The sequence below is a fragment of the Embiotoca jacksoni genome, unplaced genomic scaffold, assembly GCF_022577435.1.
Source record: "Embiotoca jacksoni isolate LCO1_2020_lvr unplaced genomic scaffold, fEmbJac1.0.p SCAF_23, whole genome shotgun sequence".
Classification (NCBI taxonomy): Eukaryota; Metazoa; Chordata; class Actinopteri; family Embiotocidae; genus Embiotoca; species Embiotoca jacksoni.
The window spans coordinates 1,718,010-1,738,366 of record NW_027185374.1 but is presented as its reverse complement, the minus strand read 5'-3'; the positions used below and the strand labels follow the sequence as shown (position 1 = coordinate 1,738,366).

Sequence of the window (20,357 nt, the reverse complement as noted above, 5' to 3'; positions counted from 1 at the left end):
GTGTGGGTGAAAGCTCGTTGGATTTTCATGCATACAATATATTCAGAATTGTATTTCTGACGATCAATCGTGGCATTGCATTTTTAAACTTGAATATTTATTTATCAATCATACAGAATTTTTACAGCATAATAGCACGATGTAAAAACTACACTCACTTATAAAAAAAAATAAAAATAATTAAACTTAGAACAATAAATGATTAAGTTTTCTTTTGTTTTCTATTTTGGGGGAAAGTTTGGATTGATCTTTGACCAAGCTTCATTTTACTGAGCCAACTATCATGATGTAAATTATCAAGTTTGCATCACTGCAGATACGGGAGAATAAATTTTTTTGATGTCATATCTGTGGTTTGGTTATGGAGTCTGGCGGAGAGAGCATGGAAAAGATACTCTGCCGATTCAACAATACTACCAAGTGAATTGACTTGATCAGACCTGCTGCCTGTTACACACCCTTACACACCGTTACCAAGCAGTGTCAGACTTGTGTGCGTCCCGAGTCGTAAACAGTGTTACGGTCGTACTGGTTGAATAACTTTGTAGTCGCACCAACACCCGACAGTTGTTATGAGTTGTTTCTTCTGTTCAATGAGTAATTACCCATGATTGCTGTGCACCCTTAATGGGTTTCTTAAACTTCCCCTCTAGACATGTTTGCTTGTAAATAAATTAAAAAAAACCACTCTACATTGAATATTACCATTACACCGTCACCCTAAATAAAAAAAATTCAAAATGTATGAATTACTTTATTTCCAAAAGTTTCCGAAGTTTAATTGGATGCAAGATGTCTCTTACGTCGCTGAAAGTCCATTTTCAGTGTGAAGTTTCCACACCACACTGGTGTAAGTTGTTGTGATGTCACCAATGTTTGCAGGTACACATGTTAAACTCGTGTTTTAAGAAAGAGGCGATCTACTTTCAGTGGAATTTGAAACCAATGCAACTTTTTGGTGTGAAACTCTGACCACACATCATTTTGTAAGAGGAAGCTCAAGCATCCAAGAACAGTAATAATGATTAACGCGCAGTTTTAAGTGAAGGGGGACCGTTAAATTGCAGCAGAGAGAAGGAGATAAAAACAATAAATAAATAAAAAAAAACAGTTTGTCTATCCAGCGGCACAGGAAGCGTTGGAGGGCCTTTTCACATGTGCATTTTGGAGTTAGGTCAATATTTTGTCGTTGGATGTTGTCATCAGTGAGTTGGTGGATGTTGTACCAGTGTAAACACCAATTGTTTTCCTGGCCTGTCATTACAGAGTTTTATTTCAACCCTCAGACTGGGAGTCCACAAGAGGAAGCAAGCTGTAAGCTCTTTGAAAATGTCTGCTTTGCAGGGGGGGGTGGAGAGAATGGGTGGGGTCCGGCTTTATGGAGAAGGGAGGGGGCAAAACGTCCATGAAGCAGGGCCCGTGAAGACCTTAAAGTCTGTCCTGTCAATAAAAAAACAAAGACGCAGATTTGATGTCATTTACAATATTTCTGTAACTATATTCGGCTGATAAAAATGTAGGTCTGTGGAGGTAAAAACATTTTTTTTTTTTTGGGGGGGGGAACCCACTAATTAACTGGTAGAGCAATAGTAAATGTAAATGTCAGCAGAACAAAAGCATGTTTACTTTACTGAAAGGCACAGCAGGAGTTTATTGAACAAAGCAGATTAACTGTTACAATTGGCTTACTGTTACTGTTTGTTATCATGGAGATCAATGCATTTTAATCAATAGAGTTTTCACGCTCCACCCTTGTATTGTCATTCCTAAGTCCGTTTGGCTTTCTTATGCCATCTTAACTTTCTGCTTTCCGAGATTCTCCCGACAGCTTATTCAGAAGAGATGCAGACCGGGCTTTCACATGACTCCCCTGGCACTGATTACCATCGAATTGATTTGTTCTGCAATAATGAATTTATAAAACCGACGGCACGGGCTGCAGGGAATTGTTAAAAACACACTGTGAGATTTGCATCTGATTTAGCCAACCCTGATGTCAAGAGAGTTTGTAAACAACATATTGAGTAGTTGAAATTAAACAGGCTGCAGCCTATTAATGCACGAAGATACTGTGTGGGTGAACTGAGACCTTCGTTTAAACAAGGCCTTTAACGTTAACTCCCCCCCTCCTCCTCCTCCTCCCCATCCTCCTCCTCCTCCTCTCCATCCTCCTCCTCCTCCTCCTCCCCCCCCCCGTTCTTGGCTTGTTTTGAAACCGGAGTGGTGAGTCACTCCTCTCTCGGTTTTAGAAAAACAGATCCGGCCAGGCTGGGGCCCGGTGGGGGGATGGGAGCACGGGAGGCGGTGGATGAACACCGGAGGTGGACGCAGCTGGACTCCCACTCCCAGGGACCCCACATCCTGACAACAGCCCGACGTGTTCCCATAGTGACCGGGGCTGATCCGAGAAAGGGGAAAACACACACACACACACACACACACACACACACACACACACACACACCGCCAGAATTAATTGATATGCACATCTTTCCAGCCGAGTTATCGTGGCCGTGCTCTACTAGTCTAAATTAGAAGAGCCTGCAACCCCATCCTGTTTCCAAGGCCAAAATGTCAGCGTGTTTTATTTCAGGCTTTCACATTGGAGTGGAAACTTTATTTTATTTTGTAGATAGAATCTCCTATTCGAGAATAAAAAAAAAAAAGGTTAAAGAAAAGTCAGGCCATTTACAGTTAACCATTTTGCAAAGAAAATAAACACAATGCATGTATTAAGATATTTAGGCAGCTGCGGCTCAGCCTAGATATACTTATTATCATATTAGATATTAGATATATATATTATATGTTCGATATCATTATTGCTATTTGAGTGGGGGTCTGCAACAGGAACTCACTAAATGCTTTCCTTTACCAAAACCACAGCCTGCACAACCCCCCCCCCCCCCCTCCATACACACACACACACACACACACTCACTCACTCCCCTCCCCCCCTTTTTTTCCCGCCAAAAAGCCTCGGGGGGGGGGGGGGGGGGGGGGGGTTCGAATTCTGTCCTTTTCTAATAGGGCGAATCGATGTCTCCATGGCAACTGTTACCCCGGACAACAAGGGATGCTTGGGGTGGTGGGTGGTGGGGGTGCTGCGCAACAAGCTGAATGTCATGCGCAATGCGGCAACGCGGAAGGCCATTCTTTGACCCAGCTCACAGAAAGCTGACATTTTAAGACTAAAACTTGCGCGTACAACAAAAAAAATACCAGCTTTTAAAAAAAAACAAAAAACAATAAAAATAGTAACCTAAACACGGTGTTTAAAAATGCAGCGGCAGCAACACGTCCGATGCCCCCCTCCTCCCCCCGACGTGCCCTTGCAGTTCACACTTCCACCGTTAGATGGCAGCATCGTACCCTTCGCTGGAAAAAAAACAACAACCCCGGTCGGTCGGGAAGCAGGAAATAAATGTTAAAATGAAACGTATCGGACGAAGAAGACCGATTATTGAAGCCTCGTGACGTCCACAGCGAAGATCAAACGTCGCGTGCGAGCCTCGAGCCGTTTGTTTTGTTCCCGTCGGTTTGTGTTGATAAAGTTTTTGGAGTTTGAACCGTCTCCCGTTGCTCCAAAAAAAAAATGATGGCGGCGGATCAAACCGGCCTCGGAGTCCCCCCTTCACTGTCCGCCAAAGTGGTCGGGTATGTCGACAGCTGATGTAACGAGTTTATATTGATGTTAAATAAATCGGTAAAATGTTTAAAAAAAAAAAAAAAACCGGCTTCGCGGCCTGAAGGGCAGTAGCATTAGCTCATTGCTAACTGAAATGTCCTTTAATAACTGTGTTTACAAACATAGGTTGTGACGTCAATATGCTTCAACCGAGTCAAATATACACAACAACACAACACCTCTGCAGAAGTTGAAATGTCCGCAAAACAAGGGATAACCTGACGTGCTGCTAATCAGCTGTTTAGCTTCGTAGCCTGTGAACACACCTGCTGTATGAATGTAACGTGAACAGCTGTTTCTCCTCTCTGCAGGTCATTTGCCTATTTGACTATAAGAGACCGACTGCCGACCATCCTGACTAAAGTTATAGACACGATACACCGCAACAAAAACAAGTTTTTTGAAGAATACGGAGAGGTAAGGGGGGGGGGGTTGTCATTGTTTAGAAGTGGTTTCCATCATCTGGAATCACGTGGTTCATCTGATTTGGTTTTAATCTTCCTTTCCAAATACAGGAGGGGATCCAGGCGGAGAAGCAGACCATATCTCTGCTGTCCAAGCTGAGGAACGAGCTGCAGACTGACAAGCCGGTGCTGGAGCTGACAGACGGCCTGCAAGACACCGAGTCCTGGAACCGGTACCTGCAGAGACAACAGAGACTGCGAGGAGACGAGGAGGCCGTCAGCTGGTTCAAGTCTGCGTGGCTTTATATGGAGTGCTACATGTACCGTAGGATACAGGAGGCCCTGTGGCTCAAGTGAGAAGCATTTACATTTTACAATGGGATAACACGGGCTCATTTTGCTGATTTATATTGTGCCTGACGTGATTTTTTATTTTTTTTATTTCGGCTTCTATTTCAGTCCTCCCATGAGTGACTTCGATGTCTTTAATGAGGCAAAGACTCAGAGCTTCTTCGAGTCTCAGCAGGCGGTGATGACGATGTGTACGTACTTGGAGGGTGTCAATAAGAACGTGGAGAAGCTCTCAGAGAATCAGCTGTTTGAGCAGTTCAACAAACTTCTACAGGTCAGTATCCTCTGTACCTCCAGACGGCAGATTAGTCCTTGGGATATTGATGATTAAGTTCAATCAAAAAACAAAGCGTCATACACGTATTTAAACGGAAAAAAACAACAACTATAAAATATATTTCCAATAATATATTATCATGTATTTGAATGATTTGTTTTTTAACTCCTTAGGTTTCTCTATGGGGAAACAAGTGTGATCTCTCAATCTCTGCTGGCCAAGGGAACTCCCAGAAGTCAAGTCCAATAGATTCCCTCAACAGCCTACAATCTTTCATCTTGGTGGATGACTCTAACATGGTATGGTCAACTCTTAATTCTGCCAAGAGGCCGGGACAGTCAGGGAAATCCTCCGCAGACAGAGTGGACATTGTACTAGACAATGCTGGCTTTGAGTTAGTCACTGACTTGATCTTAGCAGATTTCCTGGTTTCCTCTGGCCTGGCACGTCAGATCCATTTTCACGGCAAATCCTTCCCGTGGTTTGTGTCTGACGTCACAGCCAATGATTTTCAGTGGACCATCCGGCAGACCGTGGCAGCCAATCACAAGTGGATGTCCATGAGTGGTGTCCAGTGGCAGAACTATGTGAAAGAGGGTGTTTGGTGCTATCACGACCATCCCTTCTGGACACAACCCCACGAGTTCTGCGACATGGCGGCTGACGCTCCTGACCTGTACTCGACCCTGCAGGAGGCAGACCTGGTGCTGTTAAAAGGTGATCTCAACTACAGGAAGCTGACAGGAGACAGGGACTGGGACCACACGATAGGCTTTAACACTGCGCTGCGAGGGTTTGGGCCGGCACCGCTGTGCAGCCTGAGGACTCTCAAGGCCAACATTCAGGTCGGTCTGCAACCGGGCCAGGGGGAAAAGCTCACCTCCCAAGATCCAAACTGGATGACCAGCGGCAAGTACGCCGTCATTCAGTTCTCCAGCCCAAAATCAGAATAGTAAGACCGACCTCAGGATCTCACTTGGAAGACGAGGATTTTTACAGTAAGAAGTACCATGAGCAGGAAGTACCTCTAAGCCATAAGACAGATAAGTTATGAAAGGTTGTTAAATGGTGTCTTTGTTCCTCATCATCTATTAGCACTTCATCAGGTTTGATGCAGAAATGCACAGTAACAATAACATTTAATAACAATTTTCACGACGCATGTCTAACATCTCATATTTTACATTTGCACTTTTAGAGTGAAATATTTCACCATGATTTGAGCTCAAAGCTTGTTTACAGTTCCAGATTTATCCTCAGAGATAACATATCAAATCTAACTTCTTTTGTCATAGATAGCTAACGTGTTGAACACCCTGAATTAAGTCATCGTGTTTACAGATTAATGCAGATACTCTTAACAATTACTGAGGAATAAGAATTCAGTTTGATCAATTTCCAGCCTGGAGCAGCAACACTTTAGCATGCAGTTGAGGAGAGTGATGGTAAATGTTAACTTAGATTTTTATTTTTTATTTTGATCGGCTCAGGTTGCTTCACTGTTGCATGAATCAAGACAAGCAGGCAGCCATTTTAATTTTCCTAAGGTAGATCATAACATCGTGTAATGACAGTTTCCCTCAGTTTAATGATGGTGAATTGTTATTGGGGCAGTGTAACAATGACAGTGAAGGCATGTGCTTGTTTTGTTTAAAATGGCAACCGAGACCTCTGTATCTTCATAGATAAAAGTGGATGTCTTTGTGCGCACTGTGATGTCATCTAAATCCTCATTGTAAAGTCCAGTGCTTCAGAGGTGATGTTGATTCCTCTTTGTGCTGCTTGGGGAAAGTACATTATTTTCCATAATTGTATTGATTTAATAAATTGCTGCAATGACTGGTCCTCTCTCCCGCTGTCGTACTTTACAGGAGGACAAATGCTAAGCCTGAAATGCTGACTTGTCTGGTATTTTCACATAATTTTATAAACATAAATTTTCACTCAAATATAATGAACCTCTTTAGAGAAAACTGTGAACAAATGCAAATGTATACACTTGAAATAATCCATCATTAGAAGCTTAAATGTTCACCCGGAGTGTGACGTGTCTTTTATTTTACAACAGTTGTTACTTATTGACCTTTCAGGAATTTAGGTCAGGTTGGACTTTAAAAAACAACCAACACAACAACTGGAAATGCGGCAACATGTGCATTACAACTCTGGATGAGCTAGGAAATATGAATGACATAATTTAGGCTGCTGACATCCTTTGTGCATGTGGTTTGTTAGGAATATGAAAGTCAATTACTGCAAGAAGCATCTTATCTTGGAGTCATTTAGATGATTTAGCTGTTTCATTTAGCACCCTCCATCTTCCTGTTATCTTCATTAAAAAGAATATACATCACCAGGGCTATTTGTTTTCCACTTGACCTGACATGTCCTGAAAATTGGGCTGTCTACTCAAGAAAGATGTTGCTCAGAGAAGGGAATTGAAGGATCTGTGCCAAATTTCAGTTTTCTCCCCGCTGGTGGATGTCACTAGATGCATGTGATCATGTTTATCTTTATAAATTTCTCACATAAACAAGTGTCTAGAAGACTTTAATTCAAACGGCCCCAATTATTTTTGTGCTCTCGATCATTTAATCTGAAATCTTTGACCTGAAAATGACTTGTTAACTGCGTCGTTATTACAGCTACATTTGATTTTTTTATTAGAATTAGTGGAGGTTTCATATTACAGCTGCTGTGAATGTTTGTTATTAATCCCTATTTTAGACTTTATTAGTTTTCCAAGGTTGTTTTTTTTACCTTGACGCTTGGTCCCAACACATCCAAGGACGAAAAGGATCCCTGACAGTCACAAACCTGGGACTTTATTGCTGTCAACATAAAAACATTGATTACCTCGAATCTTTATTTGCATAAATACTCGCGTCCCTTTCATTTGTGTACATATACAGAGTTCCATTTCATCTGTGATGTGACCTCCATAAGGTAATGATTAGCTAATCCATATTGTATGAAATACCACCAGGAAAGTGTGATTTTACAATTTATTTGTAATGTTTTAAAAAAAAAAAAAAATTTAGGTCATGCAGCATTTTAAACATAAAAATCAGTCTCCTAATTTGGGAGTGATTGTGTAATTTGTGGTTGTCAGGATGAGATTTGACCTCCGGTTTTATTTGCTGTGTTATGGTGACCTGGCACTTAAACACCCCACAGTTATTGATTCGGCTGCATCTTTAGTGTTTTTATCCTCTTTAAAAAAAAAAAATAAAAAAAAAACCTTTCCAGGGTTCTCATTGTGTTGAATGAGCCCAGGTAGAAGCAGGCAGAGGAAAAGAGAAGAATCAAACGGGCTGTGTTGCGCAGTGTAGTGCATCATGGTGGATTTTAGTTTTCGTTCAGCTCCTGTTGTTTAAAACAGTTGTCCTCTTGTATTTCATTTCCACAGTGATTTGATTAAATGCAGCCTCGGGTGTATCCACGATCTGGCAACAGATAGATTGGTCATACTCGTGTGCTGAGTATCAGTTAAATGAATGATACATATTCAAGAGACAGCCTTACACTTAGTTTACAGTTGCCTCTTCTCTGCAAACCAGCTGCAACCATTCAAAGCTTCTGAATATAACACAAAGGTGAAGTGGGAACAGGGGTGTCCAAGAGAAGACGGAGGTTGTTTGGGAAGCATTATTTCTGTCCATCTTTCTTTTCCTCTGTCACATCAGCCTTGTCGTCCTCCCACACTTTAGTAAAGATGAATTAGAGGAAATAAGGGAAATGCTTTGCTTACGTGAAACTAAAAGGGGTAGGTAGGAGCTTTCTTTCATTCCTTTGGGCAGATAGAACAAAAGGACTTAGAATAGTGATCCCAGGCTTTATTGCAAAGAAGAGACCCAGAGAGAGAGTGAGGAAAGGGTAAAGAGTGAGGGAGAGCCTCACTCCTCTCCACTCCCCCCTCCCAGCAAATGGGAGAGCAAGTCTAAATCATGTTGCTTATCACTGCTGTTGTGCTGTGATGTTGCTCAGGCAGAGCCCGGTGCAGAGCAGGCAGCCGTGCGAACCAGTACTCAGACCCAAGATTAGCCCAGCCTCCTCAGAGCTGGAGACCCTCTCCCCGCCACGTCTCTCGCCTTCACCGCATGCCCCCCTCGGTGACATGTACCCCGAAGAGAGCCGGGGGGCTGGAGGGGTAGCCACTGTGGACTTCCTGGAAGGGACGTACGACTATGTCGCCCCCACCCCTGCCCCGACCCATCTTTACAGCCACTCCACCACTGGCTACTACTCCGCTCCTCTGGACGCCCACGGACCACCCTCTGATGGCAGTCTTCAGTCCCTGGGCAGTGGGCCGACCAGTCCCCTTGTGTTTGTGCCCTCCAGCCCACGGCTCAGCCCCTTCATGCACCCACCCAGCCACCACTATCTGGAAACCACCTCAACACCCGTCTACAGGTGAGGGAATACAGGGTTTTTTTTTTAATATGTGGCTCACCAGAGTGGAGAAAAGTGACTGTTGTATGCTTGAGTCAATCCACAGGTATGAATCACTCCTTTTATTTCTTGAATCATTAAAATAAGATTGTATATTTTGAACCTCAGCTGATGCATTTAGTTATGAATGTCATATTAAGTATGCCATATGTGCGCAATAGCACACCCAGTGCTCGATTCTGAATGTTTGGTCAGTTTTGTTTGTGCAAAAGTTTGGTGATTGTGCAACTGATAAGGGCAATGCAATCTAAACTAGATCTGACAGATTTGGTTTTTCTGTAAGAATCTATCATGGTTTCAGTACTAATTTTTGGTGTATATTACATAACTTTTTTTTTTTTTTTTTTTTTTTTTTAATTTTTTTATAGATTTATTTATTTTCTAAATGTAATTACTGATCTGGTGTTTTCTTTTGAGTGGCAGAAGGCAAAGCTTGCATAACTAAATGTAATATTTGTACTTCATGAATTATGGCAATGGCATTCAGTTGAGACCTCAAAATGCCATTATAAACAAAACATGATTATATAACCACATTGTTATTTTCAATCTCTTTCTTCATACAAAACATGACCATTATCTGTATAGAAAGGATCAAGCTTTGTCCTGCTTTCTAATTCCAGAGATTAAGGACTTTGTCAAGGACCTTGAGAAAGGAACAGTACGCAAGGAAACAGACGTACACGTACAGATTGTTTCCTGACTCAGGTGGAAAATAGCAGTCTGCTCTTATAGTCAGCCACTCTCATATTAAAGTCAGTATGCTGAGGATTGATTTGATTGATCAGTTGGCATTCGGGTTTTTTTTTAACAGAATTGTCCGTATATATTCCGATAAACTCATAAAAACTATTGTTGATTTATTTTGTCATCATCGCAGTTTATAATTATCTTTATAAAAGAACAAAATGATCACATACAAATTCATGTCCTGTTGCAGATCCAGTCACCAGCCAGTCTCCAGGGAGGACCCGTGTGGTACCCATGACGAGGGTTACGATGTGGGGGAGCTGGGAGCTGGAGCTGGAGCTGGAGCTGCAGCTGCAGCTGCAGCCGGGGGGTTTGAGATGACCAAAGAGACGCGTTTCTGTGCTGTGTGCAGTGACTATGCCTCTGGGTACCACTACGGGGTGTGGTCCTGCGAGGGCTGCAAGGCCTTCTTCAAGAGGAGCATCCAGGGTGGGTCGTCCGTCTGCTTCAGCCATTTGTGATCAGCAGATGTAATTCTCAAAATGTTCCCTGTTTGTTAGGGGTTGTTTCTTTTTTTTTGTTCATACTCTATAGAATAACAACAGTTAATTCAACTAAGAAACTGTCAAACTTAACATGTGTTTTGTTGAATCTGTCCTGGAAAATAACCATGTGAAAGTACAACAATGGAAATCATAAATAGACTCTTAAAATACTAAAAGACATAGTTCACTGTGCGCCACTAAAATGGGTTTCTTTGTCAGCCAGCCATTGTGGTTTTAATCTGATGCATCTGAGGATCTATAAAAACACCACAGAGAAAATAAAAGTTTGGATTTTAAAGGATGATGACTTACTGTGTTGGCTGAATTACCCGTAACGTTGAGAGAGAAAAGAAGCGGTCAAACTAGAATTCAATCACATCAGATAAAAGGAGAAAAAGACGGAAGATACATGACATAAATTGTGGCATTGTGAAACTGAAATCTATCAGATAAAAGTAGACGAATTTATTATTTTTTACTGATATTTTCACTTATGAGCAATCAACCATTTTCCCAACCGTGCATAGCTTCCTCTGAGCAAAAACTTCATCTGCTTGGTGGCGTAGTCATCTTTATTATATGATGCTGTGTCGTATTGATGCAAAGTCTCACAATGAAAGACTGGCCATAAAGAAACCAATAGTCTCCATGGCAATGACAAAGCCAAGATGCTGTGTTTTAATTTTCTCCATCTGAGATTCATTTAGAAGGAGGAATGGAGTGTTCCCGGCAACTGAGTAACCTAAATCTGAACTAAACACTGGAGTGGGGGCTGAAACTAATGGATTTTCTTCATTTTCAGGTCACAATGACTACATGTGCCCCGCGACCAATCAGTGTACTATTGACAGGAATCGAAGGAAGAGCTGCCAGGCATGCCGTCTAAGGAAGTGTTATGAAGTGGGCATGATGAAAGGAGGTAAGTAGAAATACCAGCGCGAAGAAGAGTTTCCTTTTTATTTTGTTATTAAAAAATGTAATAGTACTTCAATGATTTGATTTTCCTTTCAGCATTTTTTACACGAATTGTCATTGATCAATTCTTGCTTGTTGCAGAGAACATTGGCACAAACATGAGAGTGCTGGTGGATGCTGATAAGCTTGAGACTAACTTTAACATGACCTTGAGGAGATTTCCTCTTAAGGAGTACAACTACTGATTACTGCACACCCACATTTTTGTTTTCATACTTGTTGAATCACGTAGCCATCTATGTAATCCGCACAGAACAGGATATAAAATCATGTGTTGGGAAAAAGAATCGAATGATTTATGTAAATTTGCATTTGTTTTTGTGTTTTTTTTTCTTTTATTTATCCTCTGCTCTGTCCTAAAGGTGTGCGTAAGGACCGCGGCCGTGTTTTGCGACGGGACAAAAGAAGGACTGGCATCAGTGACAGAGCCAAGGTTGCTAAAGACCTGGAGCATAAAATGGCGCCCCTTCAGGATGGGAGGAAACGCAGCAGCAGTACCGGTGGTGGAGGAGGAAAATCATCGGTGACGAACATGCCTCCTGATCAGGTGCTGATTTGATATAATGAATATCTACTGCCGATTTGATGGAATTTTACCTATAAGTTTTGTTATTTAGGGGAAAATTTAGACCTGAAAGTGCCAAAGAAAAAAGGTAAAATTCTGATATTTAAAATATCAGAAATCATCATCTTTGGATCATGAATATCAATATAAATTTTTTCACAATCAGGCCAGTGGGTGAAGATGATCTCTTCCGTTCTAAATCACATATATCTTCATGCATATTCTACTGCTTATATGATCTGACTATGTTTACCTTCGGTGTCCTCAGGTGCTCCTCCTGCTCCAGGGTGCTGAGCCCCCAATACTGTGCTCCCGTCAGAAGCTGAGCCGACCCTACACCGAGGTCACCATGATGACGCTGCTCACCAGCATGGCTGACAAGGAGCTCGTCCACATGATCGCTTGGGCCAAGAAGCTTCCAGGTTGGAAAAAATTAATTAGCATGGCAGGGGAGACAAACCACCAAAAAATATTCATAATCTTCTTTCTCAGCGGAGAAACTGTCCAAATTATAGTGCAGTGCAAAAAGAGTGGTTAGCCGTTGTTAAAATGCAATTGACTAAATTGTCTCAACTCACTACAAGACTTTTTTACAAGCTGAATTTAAAGAAGCAATACCTAAAGTTTTGCAGACTGCAGTGGCAAATTGCCACAACAGACAGTATCTACTGGCTGTTAATAGAGTGATAGAAAACTGACAATGAAGTTTCCAGATGTTGCCTGGCCTGAATTGTGTTTTGGACCAAAAACCTAACTGCAACTATTGAGACTCTCTTGAGCCTTTCTTTAGAATATGCCAGGGGTTTGGTGATGTTCATAGGCCATTAACATCAAGCAAATTATGTCTGTAATGTGGTAGGAAAGTATTACAGTACCAGTTGGCGCTTTTTTTTAAAATAGTTGTTCAAAATGAACCAGCTATCCTTTCCACACCATGTTTTTATATAATTCGTAAGAAAATAAGAAGAAACGTTCAACAGCTGCCTGGAAACTATGGACAACGTAAAAGACTGGGGGACATTTTTTTTTTACAAATGACCTTTCATGAAATGATTCGGTGGAATTGGGTGGCCCAAAAGCATCTTTGGTGCAAGTGCTATAATATCCTGTTTTAATTTTTAATGGTTGGAGCTGATCAAAAGACAGCTTTGCACACATTGAGCCACAAGCTTGTGTCTTTAGCTCTGGATTGTTGTCCAAAAATACTTGACCGGACAGTGGACAGTGGAGGTCATGTGCACAAGATGAGTCAGGTCTGCAGGAGCATCATGACATCTGTCGATTGTCTTGTCTGAACAAGGGAGATATTTTCCAAAGCTTGGAAACGATGTCTTTCTGAAATATTCAAGTTTGCAGATGTGATGTGTGACGGAGGTTGTGGCTGTGTTTTGTTGTCTTTTTGACATCTTAGGCAACATCATTGAGATGAGAGACCTCTAGCACACACAGGCGCACATATAAATGCAGAGCAATTACAGTGATGGTAATTACTGCCATCACCTTTGAAAGGATTGTTTGCTCAATCTGCTGGCACCCCATAGAGCTTAAATGCAGTGTAAAACACATCACCCGGTTGCATGTGCTCACACACACACACACACACACACACACACACACACACACACACACACACACACACACACACACACACAGACACACACACACATTAAGTGCATAAATCTTGATTTTGAGGTATTACAACCTTGTGCGTCACTAAAAGCACAGGCACATGCTTTTCATTTCTAGGGGTCCCAAACAGGGTACAGATGGGGACAATGGAAGCGAATTGGCTGTAATTAGATATGAATTGAGACAGCTGAGTGCCAGCGATAAGGCTCCTTATAAGAGCAGAGATATTGCAGATGGTTTCATTTCAGTAGCCGTTTCCTTCCAGAAAACAAAAGCATTTGTGTTTTCATTTATATGAGCGAGTGGGATAATGATTAATGGATAACATTGGTATTCTGTACCACATCACAGTTAAAAACCACCACTCTGGATATTCTCACTCGTCTTCTCGACTTATTTTTCTGTGTCCGGGACTTGGTCTGGATGCCAAATAGTTGCTGCGATCATGCTAGAACACGTAACGTCCAGTGTTTTTAGTGAGGATTGATGTACGAGCTCTGGACGACTGCTCTAAGCTCAGAAGTCTGATTGGGTGAGTGTGGACCACCGTCCCTAATGCACAGAAATAACCACTGTTCACCTGGTGTGGGTTTTTCTAGGCTTTTTGCAGCTGTCCCTCCATGATCAGGTGCAGCTGCTGGAGAGCTCGTGGCTGGAGGTGCTGATGATCGGTCTTATTTGGAGGTCCATCCACTGCCCCGGAAAACTCATCTTTGCACAGGACCTCATACTGGACAGGTAGCGAGCAATACATGCCTAACTCCCACGTTGTCCTTTGTTTACTTTTTCTTCTCTTCTGTCCTTGCTATTCCTCCTTATTTTTTTCTCTTTCTCTGTCTCACAAATCTTAAGAGCGATACATCAGCATTGTAGATTTTCCATTTCACACTTTGCCAGCCATTATGCCATCCCAACATATCTGTCACAGACTGAAGGACTAATGACATGTTCCCAACGGTGAGGAGAGCAGCCTCTCTCTAACCTCAAATATCCCCTCATCATTACAGTGCTGAGCTGGCAACCAGGACAGAGATTTAATCATAGGCTCAATGCAAGAAATGATGGAAAACGAACAACGATGGAGGGATAGATGATGACCAAAGTAGAGAGGTAAATGAGTAACAGAGAGGATGAGAAAATAGAGATGCAGAGAGACATGAGATATGGCTGTTTTCTGCTTTGCAGGCACAGCCTGTTCCCTCCATTTCCTCCTATGTTCAGAGTAAACAAGGTGACCAAACCACAGTATCTACCTCAGAGAGAAAAAGGTGGAGACATGCAGACAGACAGAGCTTTTACCCTCTGATGGGCCTGATGGTCCTATTTGATTCAGAAGTGTATTACAGAGTATTATCTCTAAAACCTGGTTCCTACATGAGTGTCCTCACCAATTGGACATGATGACTAAAATGCTGTGGGTCAGGGTTGACAAATTCCCTCGGCTCTGTGCTGTCAAAGTTTATCTTGCACTCCAACCACTGGATATTATCCGTCTTTTCATCACTTTTCAACTGAGCCAACAAATGGAACATTGCAGTGATTCAGTCCATTTGTTGTTTATCTGGATGGTTTCATGGCTGCAGACGAAGTCAGATTCCTTTTTCTCGAATGGCGCTCTGCAGATGAGAACTTGGGCTCTTTGACGCCAAATCCACTCTGTGACTCTTTTTTATTTGAGTGACTTAAATATGTTTTCTTTCAGGAACGAAGGGGACTGTGTTGAGGGCATGGCTGAGATCTTTGACATGCTGCTGGCCACTGCTTCTCGCTTCCGCATGCTCAAACTCAAACCTGAGGAGTTTGTGTGTCTCAAAGCCATCATCTTACTCAACTCTGGTAAGGTAGCATGTTAATGTGAGTGTGTCCCAGTGTCTGTTTGTGTTTACAGTTCTAGTCCCCTTCTTATAAAACCTTTTCAGAGAAACCGAGAGCAAACTGATGCCTGGAACCGCTGCTACTATGCATCAGAAACACTTTATCAGTAAAAACACAAGCCATTAATGTTAATTTCTTTTAATTCGTCACAGTTTGATTTGCATGCACACCCTGTGCCAGGTTTCTGTCTCTGTTCCTCAGAGTAAATATTGAACAGTGTGAAACTACACCCACAGAGGTGTAGCTCTGAGTGCTGCTCAGACACATTAGATGAACAGAGTGTTCTGGAAAGGCCTGTACCGTCAATATGCCCGATAACTGTTCCCATGACAACACAAGACAGCACAGAGGGCTGTCTTTGGCCCAGAGATTGAGATATTTTATATGAGAGACTGAAATACCAGTGACATGACACGAGTGGCTCAGCTGCTGGAGCAGGATGACCTTTGATTATTGGGTGATTATAAAACTGCAGTTTAAATGAATGCTGTTATATACATACGTGAGTCAAATCTTTTGTCAAATTAAAGTCGAATGTTGTTTGAATTTTTTTGTTTTAAGGTTAGGTTAGGTTAGGTAGTTACTTTATTAATCCCCGAGGGGAAATTTTTTTCGCTACAGCAGCATACAGAAGCAATAAGATAATAATAGAATAATAGAAAAGCAATAAAATAGCAGTTTTTTTACATACATTTTTAGCAAGTTAGGTGAGGTTTATCATGGCAGTGCGTTAATTTGGCATTCGCTCCAAAGCTGTGGAACAAACTACCTGTCGATATCAGGGCCGCTAGCTTTTAAAAGAAAGCTCAAACCATATCTTTTTACATTAGACTTTAACGAGCCACTCTTGAAGCTCTCTTGCACCTGCCATACACTTGAACGACCGCACCTTTGAAATGCCTATTGCTCATTTTATATTTTAACTATATATTTTGATGAAACTGATATGTAAGTGAAAAGGGAATTTTAGTAGTGTATGAACAGGTTGGACCCGTGTGAGTTTTTAACTGAGGTTTAGCAGAAACCTCGAGGTACACTGACGAGACGACCTTAAAGAATTTACTAAGACCACAGCAGAAAAGGAGATTTAATCTCTAGTGTGTTACTGTGTAATATTATAGACTGTGTGAAGTAAACTGCTTTTTCAGCTGCTTCGTATCATAAATTGAATCCCAGAGAACGACCCAAATCAAGTCTACTTGTATTTAATTTTGTGCATTTTATCTGTTCTTACGCATTTTATATATTCTATATTTTTACATGTTTCTTTATATCTGTTTTTATGTGAAAAACTGCATGTAATTCTCTTGCTGTGAAGCACTTTGAGCTACATTTCTTGTATGAAAGGTGCTATACAAATAAAGTTTATTATTATTAGGGCCCGAGCACCGAATGGTGCGAAAGAATACCTTCAAGGAATTATTATTCTGCTTTCGGCAGTCATACCATCAGTGCCACAGTGGTTAGCGTTGACGACTCACAGCGAGAAGATCGTGGGATCAATCCCCGCTTGAGCCATGCAAGGCAGGGAAAATAAAGTTATGCTATAGCATGTTAGGCAAAATATGAAAAAAAATAATACTTTTAAAGTATGTCGTCCAAGTACTGAAAATAAGTAATACTATTGTATGTTGTCCAAAAAAAGAAAGTCATATTATAGAATATCGTCCAAAATAACAAAGAAAGTCATGCTATCATGCTTATGCACGACATGCTATAGTATGACTTTTTTGTAATATTTCAGACGACATGCCATAGTGTGACTTTTTTCATGTTTTAGATGACATGCTGTAACATGTCATCCCAGAATTGACAATTGGCACAGTGGTGCAGTGTTTATAACAGTTGCCTCTGTGAGAAGTTCCTGGGTTCGATTCCCAATTAAGACATGCGCATCAGTTCAAAAAAAGTCATACTATTGCATCTTGTACAAATACATAATGCACTGTCATACTATAGTATGTCGTCCAAAATGTGCATAGCAGTTGTAATATCAGTGGCAAAGTGGTTAGTGCAGCAGCCTCCCAGTGAGGAAGTCATGGGTTCGATTCCAGCTTGTGACAGATATCAGAAGTTAAAAAATAAAAAGTTCTGTATGTCTTCTGAAATATGGAAAGAAAGTCATAAAATATTGTCTGGACAATTAAAAAAGTCATTAATGTGTTGGAAATAAAATCGTACATGCTATAATATGACTTTTTTTTCATAAATTTGTACGACATGCTATAGTATGACTTTTTTTTCCATATTTTGGACGACATGCTATAATATGACTTTTTTGTAATATTTCGGACGACATGCTATAGTATGACTTTTTTGTAATATTTCAGACGACATGCTATAATATGACTTTTTTGTAATATTTTGGACGACATGCTATAATATGACTTTTTTGTAATATTTTGGACAACATGCTATAATATGACTTTTTTTTACATATTTTGGACGACATGCTATAGTATGACTTTTTTGTAATATTTCAGACGACATGCTATAGTATGACTTTTTTGTAATATTTCGCACGACATGCTATAGTATGACTTTTTTGTAATATTTTGGACGACATGCTATAATATGACTTTTTTTTACATATTTTGGACGACATGCTATAATATGACTTTTTTGTAATATTTTGGACGACATGCTATAGTATGACTTTTTTGTAATATTTCGCACGACATGCTATAGTATGACTTTTTTTTTTACATATTTTGGACGACATGCTGTAGTATGACTTTTTTTTACATATTTTGGACGACATGCTGTAGTATGACTTTTTTTTCCATATTTCAGACGACATGTTATAGTATGACTTTTTTTTACATATTTTGGACGACATGCTATAGTATGACTTTTTTGTAATATTTTGGATGACATGCTATGGTATGACTTTTTTGTAATATTTCAGACGACATGCTATAATATGACTTTTTTTTCCATATTTCAGACGACATGCTATAGTATGACTTTTTTGTAATATTTTGGATGACATGCTATAATATGACTTTTTTGTAATATTTTGGACGACATGCTATAGTATGACTTTTTTGTAATATTTTGGACGACATGCTATGGTATGACTTTTTTGTAATATTTCAGACGACATGCTATAGTATGACTTTTTTGTAATATTTTGGACGACATGCTATAGTATGACTTTTTTGTAATATTTCAGACGACATGCTATAATATGACTTTTTTGTAATATTTCAGACGACATGCTATAGTATGACTTTTTTGTAATATTTCAGACGACATGCTATAATATGACTTTTTTCCATATTTTAGACGTCATGCTATCGTATGACTTTTTTGTAATATTTCAGACGACATGCTATAGTATGACTTTTTTGTAATATTTTGGATGACATGCTATAGTATGACTTTTTTGTAATATTTCAGACGACATGCTATAATATGACTTTTTTATAATATTTCAGACGACATGCTATAATATGATTTTTTTGTAATATTTCAGACGACATGCTATAGTATGACTTTTTTGTAATATTTCAGACGACATGCTATAGTATGACTTTTTTGTAATATTTCAGACGACATGCTATAATATGACTTTTTTTTCCATATTTCAGACGACATGCTATAGTATGACTTTTTTCCATATTTTAGACGTCATGCTATCGTATGACTTTTTTGTAATATTTCAGACGACATGCTATCGTATGACTTTTTTGTAATATTTCAGACGACATGCTATAATATGATTTTTTTGTAATATTTCAGACGACATGCTATAATATGACTTTTTTTGTAATATTTCAGACGACATGCTATAGTATGACTTTTTTGTAATATTTCAGACGACATGCTATAGTATGACTTTTTGTATTATTTTGGACGACATGCTATAGTATGACTTTTTTCCATATTTTGTACGACATGCTACAGTATGACTTTTTTGTAATATTTCAGACGACATGCTATAGTATGACTTTTTTGTAATATTTCAGACGACATGCTATAGTATGACTTTTTTGTAATATTTTGGACGACATGCTATAATATGACTTTTTTTTACATATTTCAGACGACATGCTATAGTATGACTTTTTTGTAATATTTCAGACGACATGCTATAGTATGACTTTTTTGTAATATTTTGGACGACATGCTATAGTATGACTTTTTTGTAATATTTTTGACGACATGCTATAGTATGACTTTTTTGTAATATTTTTGACGACATGCTATAGTATGACTTTTTTCCATATTTTGTACGACATGCTACAGTATGACTTTTTTGTAATATTTCAGACGACATGCTATAGTATGACTTTTTTGTAATATTTTTGACGACATGCTATAGTATGACTTTTTTCCATATTTTGTACGACATGCTATAGTATGACTTTTTTGTAATATTTCAGACGACATGCTATAGTATGACTTTTTTTTCCCATATTTTGGACGACATGCTACAGTATGACTTTTTTGTAATATTTCAGACGACATGCTATAGTATGACTTTTTTGTAATATTTTTGACGACATGCTATAGTATGACTTTTTTCCATATTTTGGACGACATGCTATAGTATGACTTTTTTGTATTATTTTGGACGACATGCTATAGTATGACTTTTTTTTTTTCCATATTTTGGACGACATGCTATAGTATGACTTTTTTCCATATTTTGGACGACATGTTATAGTATGACTTTTTTTTTTACATATTTTGGACGACATGCTGTAGTATGACTTTTTTTTCCATATTTCAGACGACATGTTATAGTATGACATTTTTTTACATATTTTGGACGACATGCTATAGTATGACTTTTTTGTAATATTTTGGATGACATGCTATGGTATGACTTTTTTGTAATATTTCAGACGACATGCTATAATATGACTTTTTTTTCCATATTTCAGACGACATGCTATAA

The 20,357-nt window shown here is 39.7% G+C and overlaps 2 protein-coding genes across 2 annotated transcripts in view; both read left to right on the top strand.

The window, feature by feature from the left end:
• The first annotated feature begins 3,379 nt into the window (after positions 1–3,379).
• armt1 (acidic residue methyltransferase 1) lies at positions 3,380–6,560 on the top strand. Its single transcript, XM_069158194.1, has 5 exons — positions 3,380–3,657; positions 4,000–4,105; positions 4,204–4,445; positions 4,552–4,717; positions 4,894–6,560. Exons 1-5 carry the CDS (start codon positions 3,596–3,598, stop codon positions 5,671–5,673), a joined length of 1,356 nt encoding a protein of 451 aa, XP_069014295.1. The 5' UTR covers positions 3,380–3,595; the 3' UTR covers positions 5,674–6,560.
• Positions 6,561–8,696: 2,136 nt separating this feature from the next.
• The window catches only part of esr1 (estrogen receptor 1), a 53,210-nt gene continuing 41,549 nt past the window's right edge, over positions 8,697–20,357 (top strand). The window contains exons 1-7 of the mRNA XM_069158192.1: positions 8,697–9,133; positions 10,113–10,351; positions 11,210–11,326; positions 11,745–11,929; positions 12,216–12,369; positions 14,176–14,314; positions 15,279–15,412. Coding sequence (XP_069014293.1) covers positions 8,697–9,133; positions 10,113–10,351; positions 11,210–11,326; positions 11,745–11,929; positions 12,216–12,369; positions 14,176–14,314; positions 15,279–15,412 — 1,405 coding nt within the window. The remainder of the gene's footprint in view (positions 9,134–10,112; positions 10,352–11,209; positions 11,327–11,744; positions 11,930–12,215; positions 12,370–14,175; positions 14,315–15,278; positions 15,413–20,357) is intronic.

What these genes read in the sequence shown, in the direction of transcription:
- armt1 (XM_069158194.1), top strand. Translation starts at nt 3,596, where the DNA reads ATGATGGCGGCGGATCAAACCGGCCTCGGAGTCCCCCCTTCACTGTCC. An exon ending in CAGGAGGCCCTGTGGCTCAA is followed by an intron (nt 4,446 to 4,551) that starts GTGAGAAGCATT and finishes CTTCTATTTCAG; the next exon opens with TCCTCCCATGAGTGACTTCG. An exon ending in AGTTCAACAAACTTCTACAG is followed by an intron (nt 4,718 to 4,893) that starts GTCAGTATCCTC and finishes TTAACTCCTTAG; the next exon opens with GTTTCTCTATGGGGAAACAA.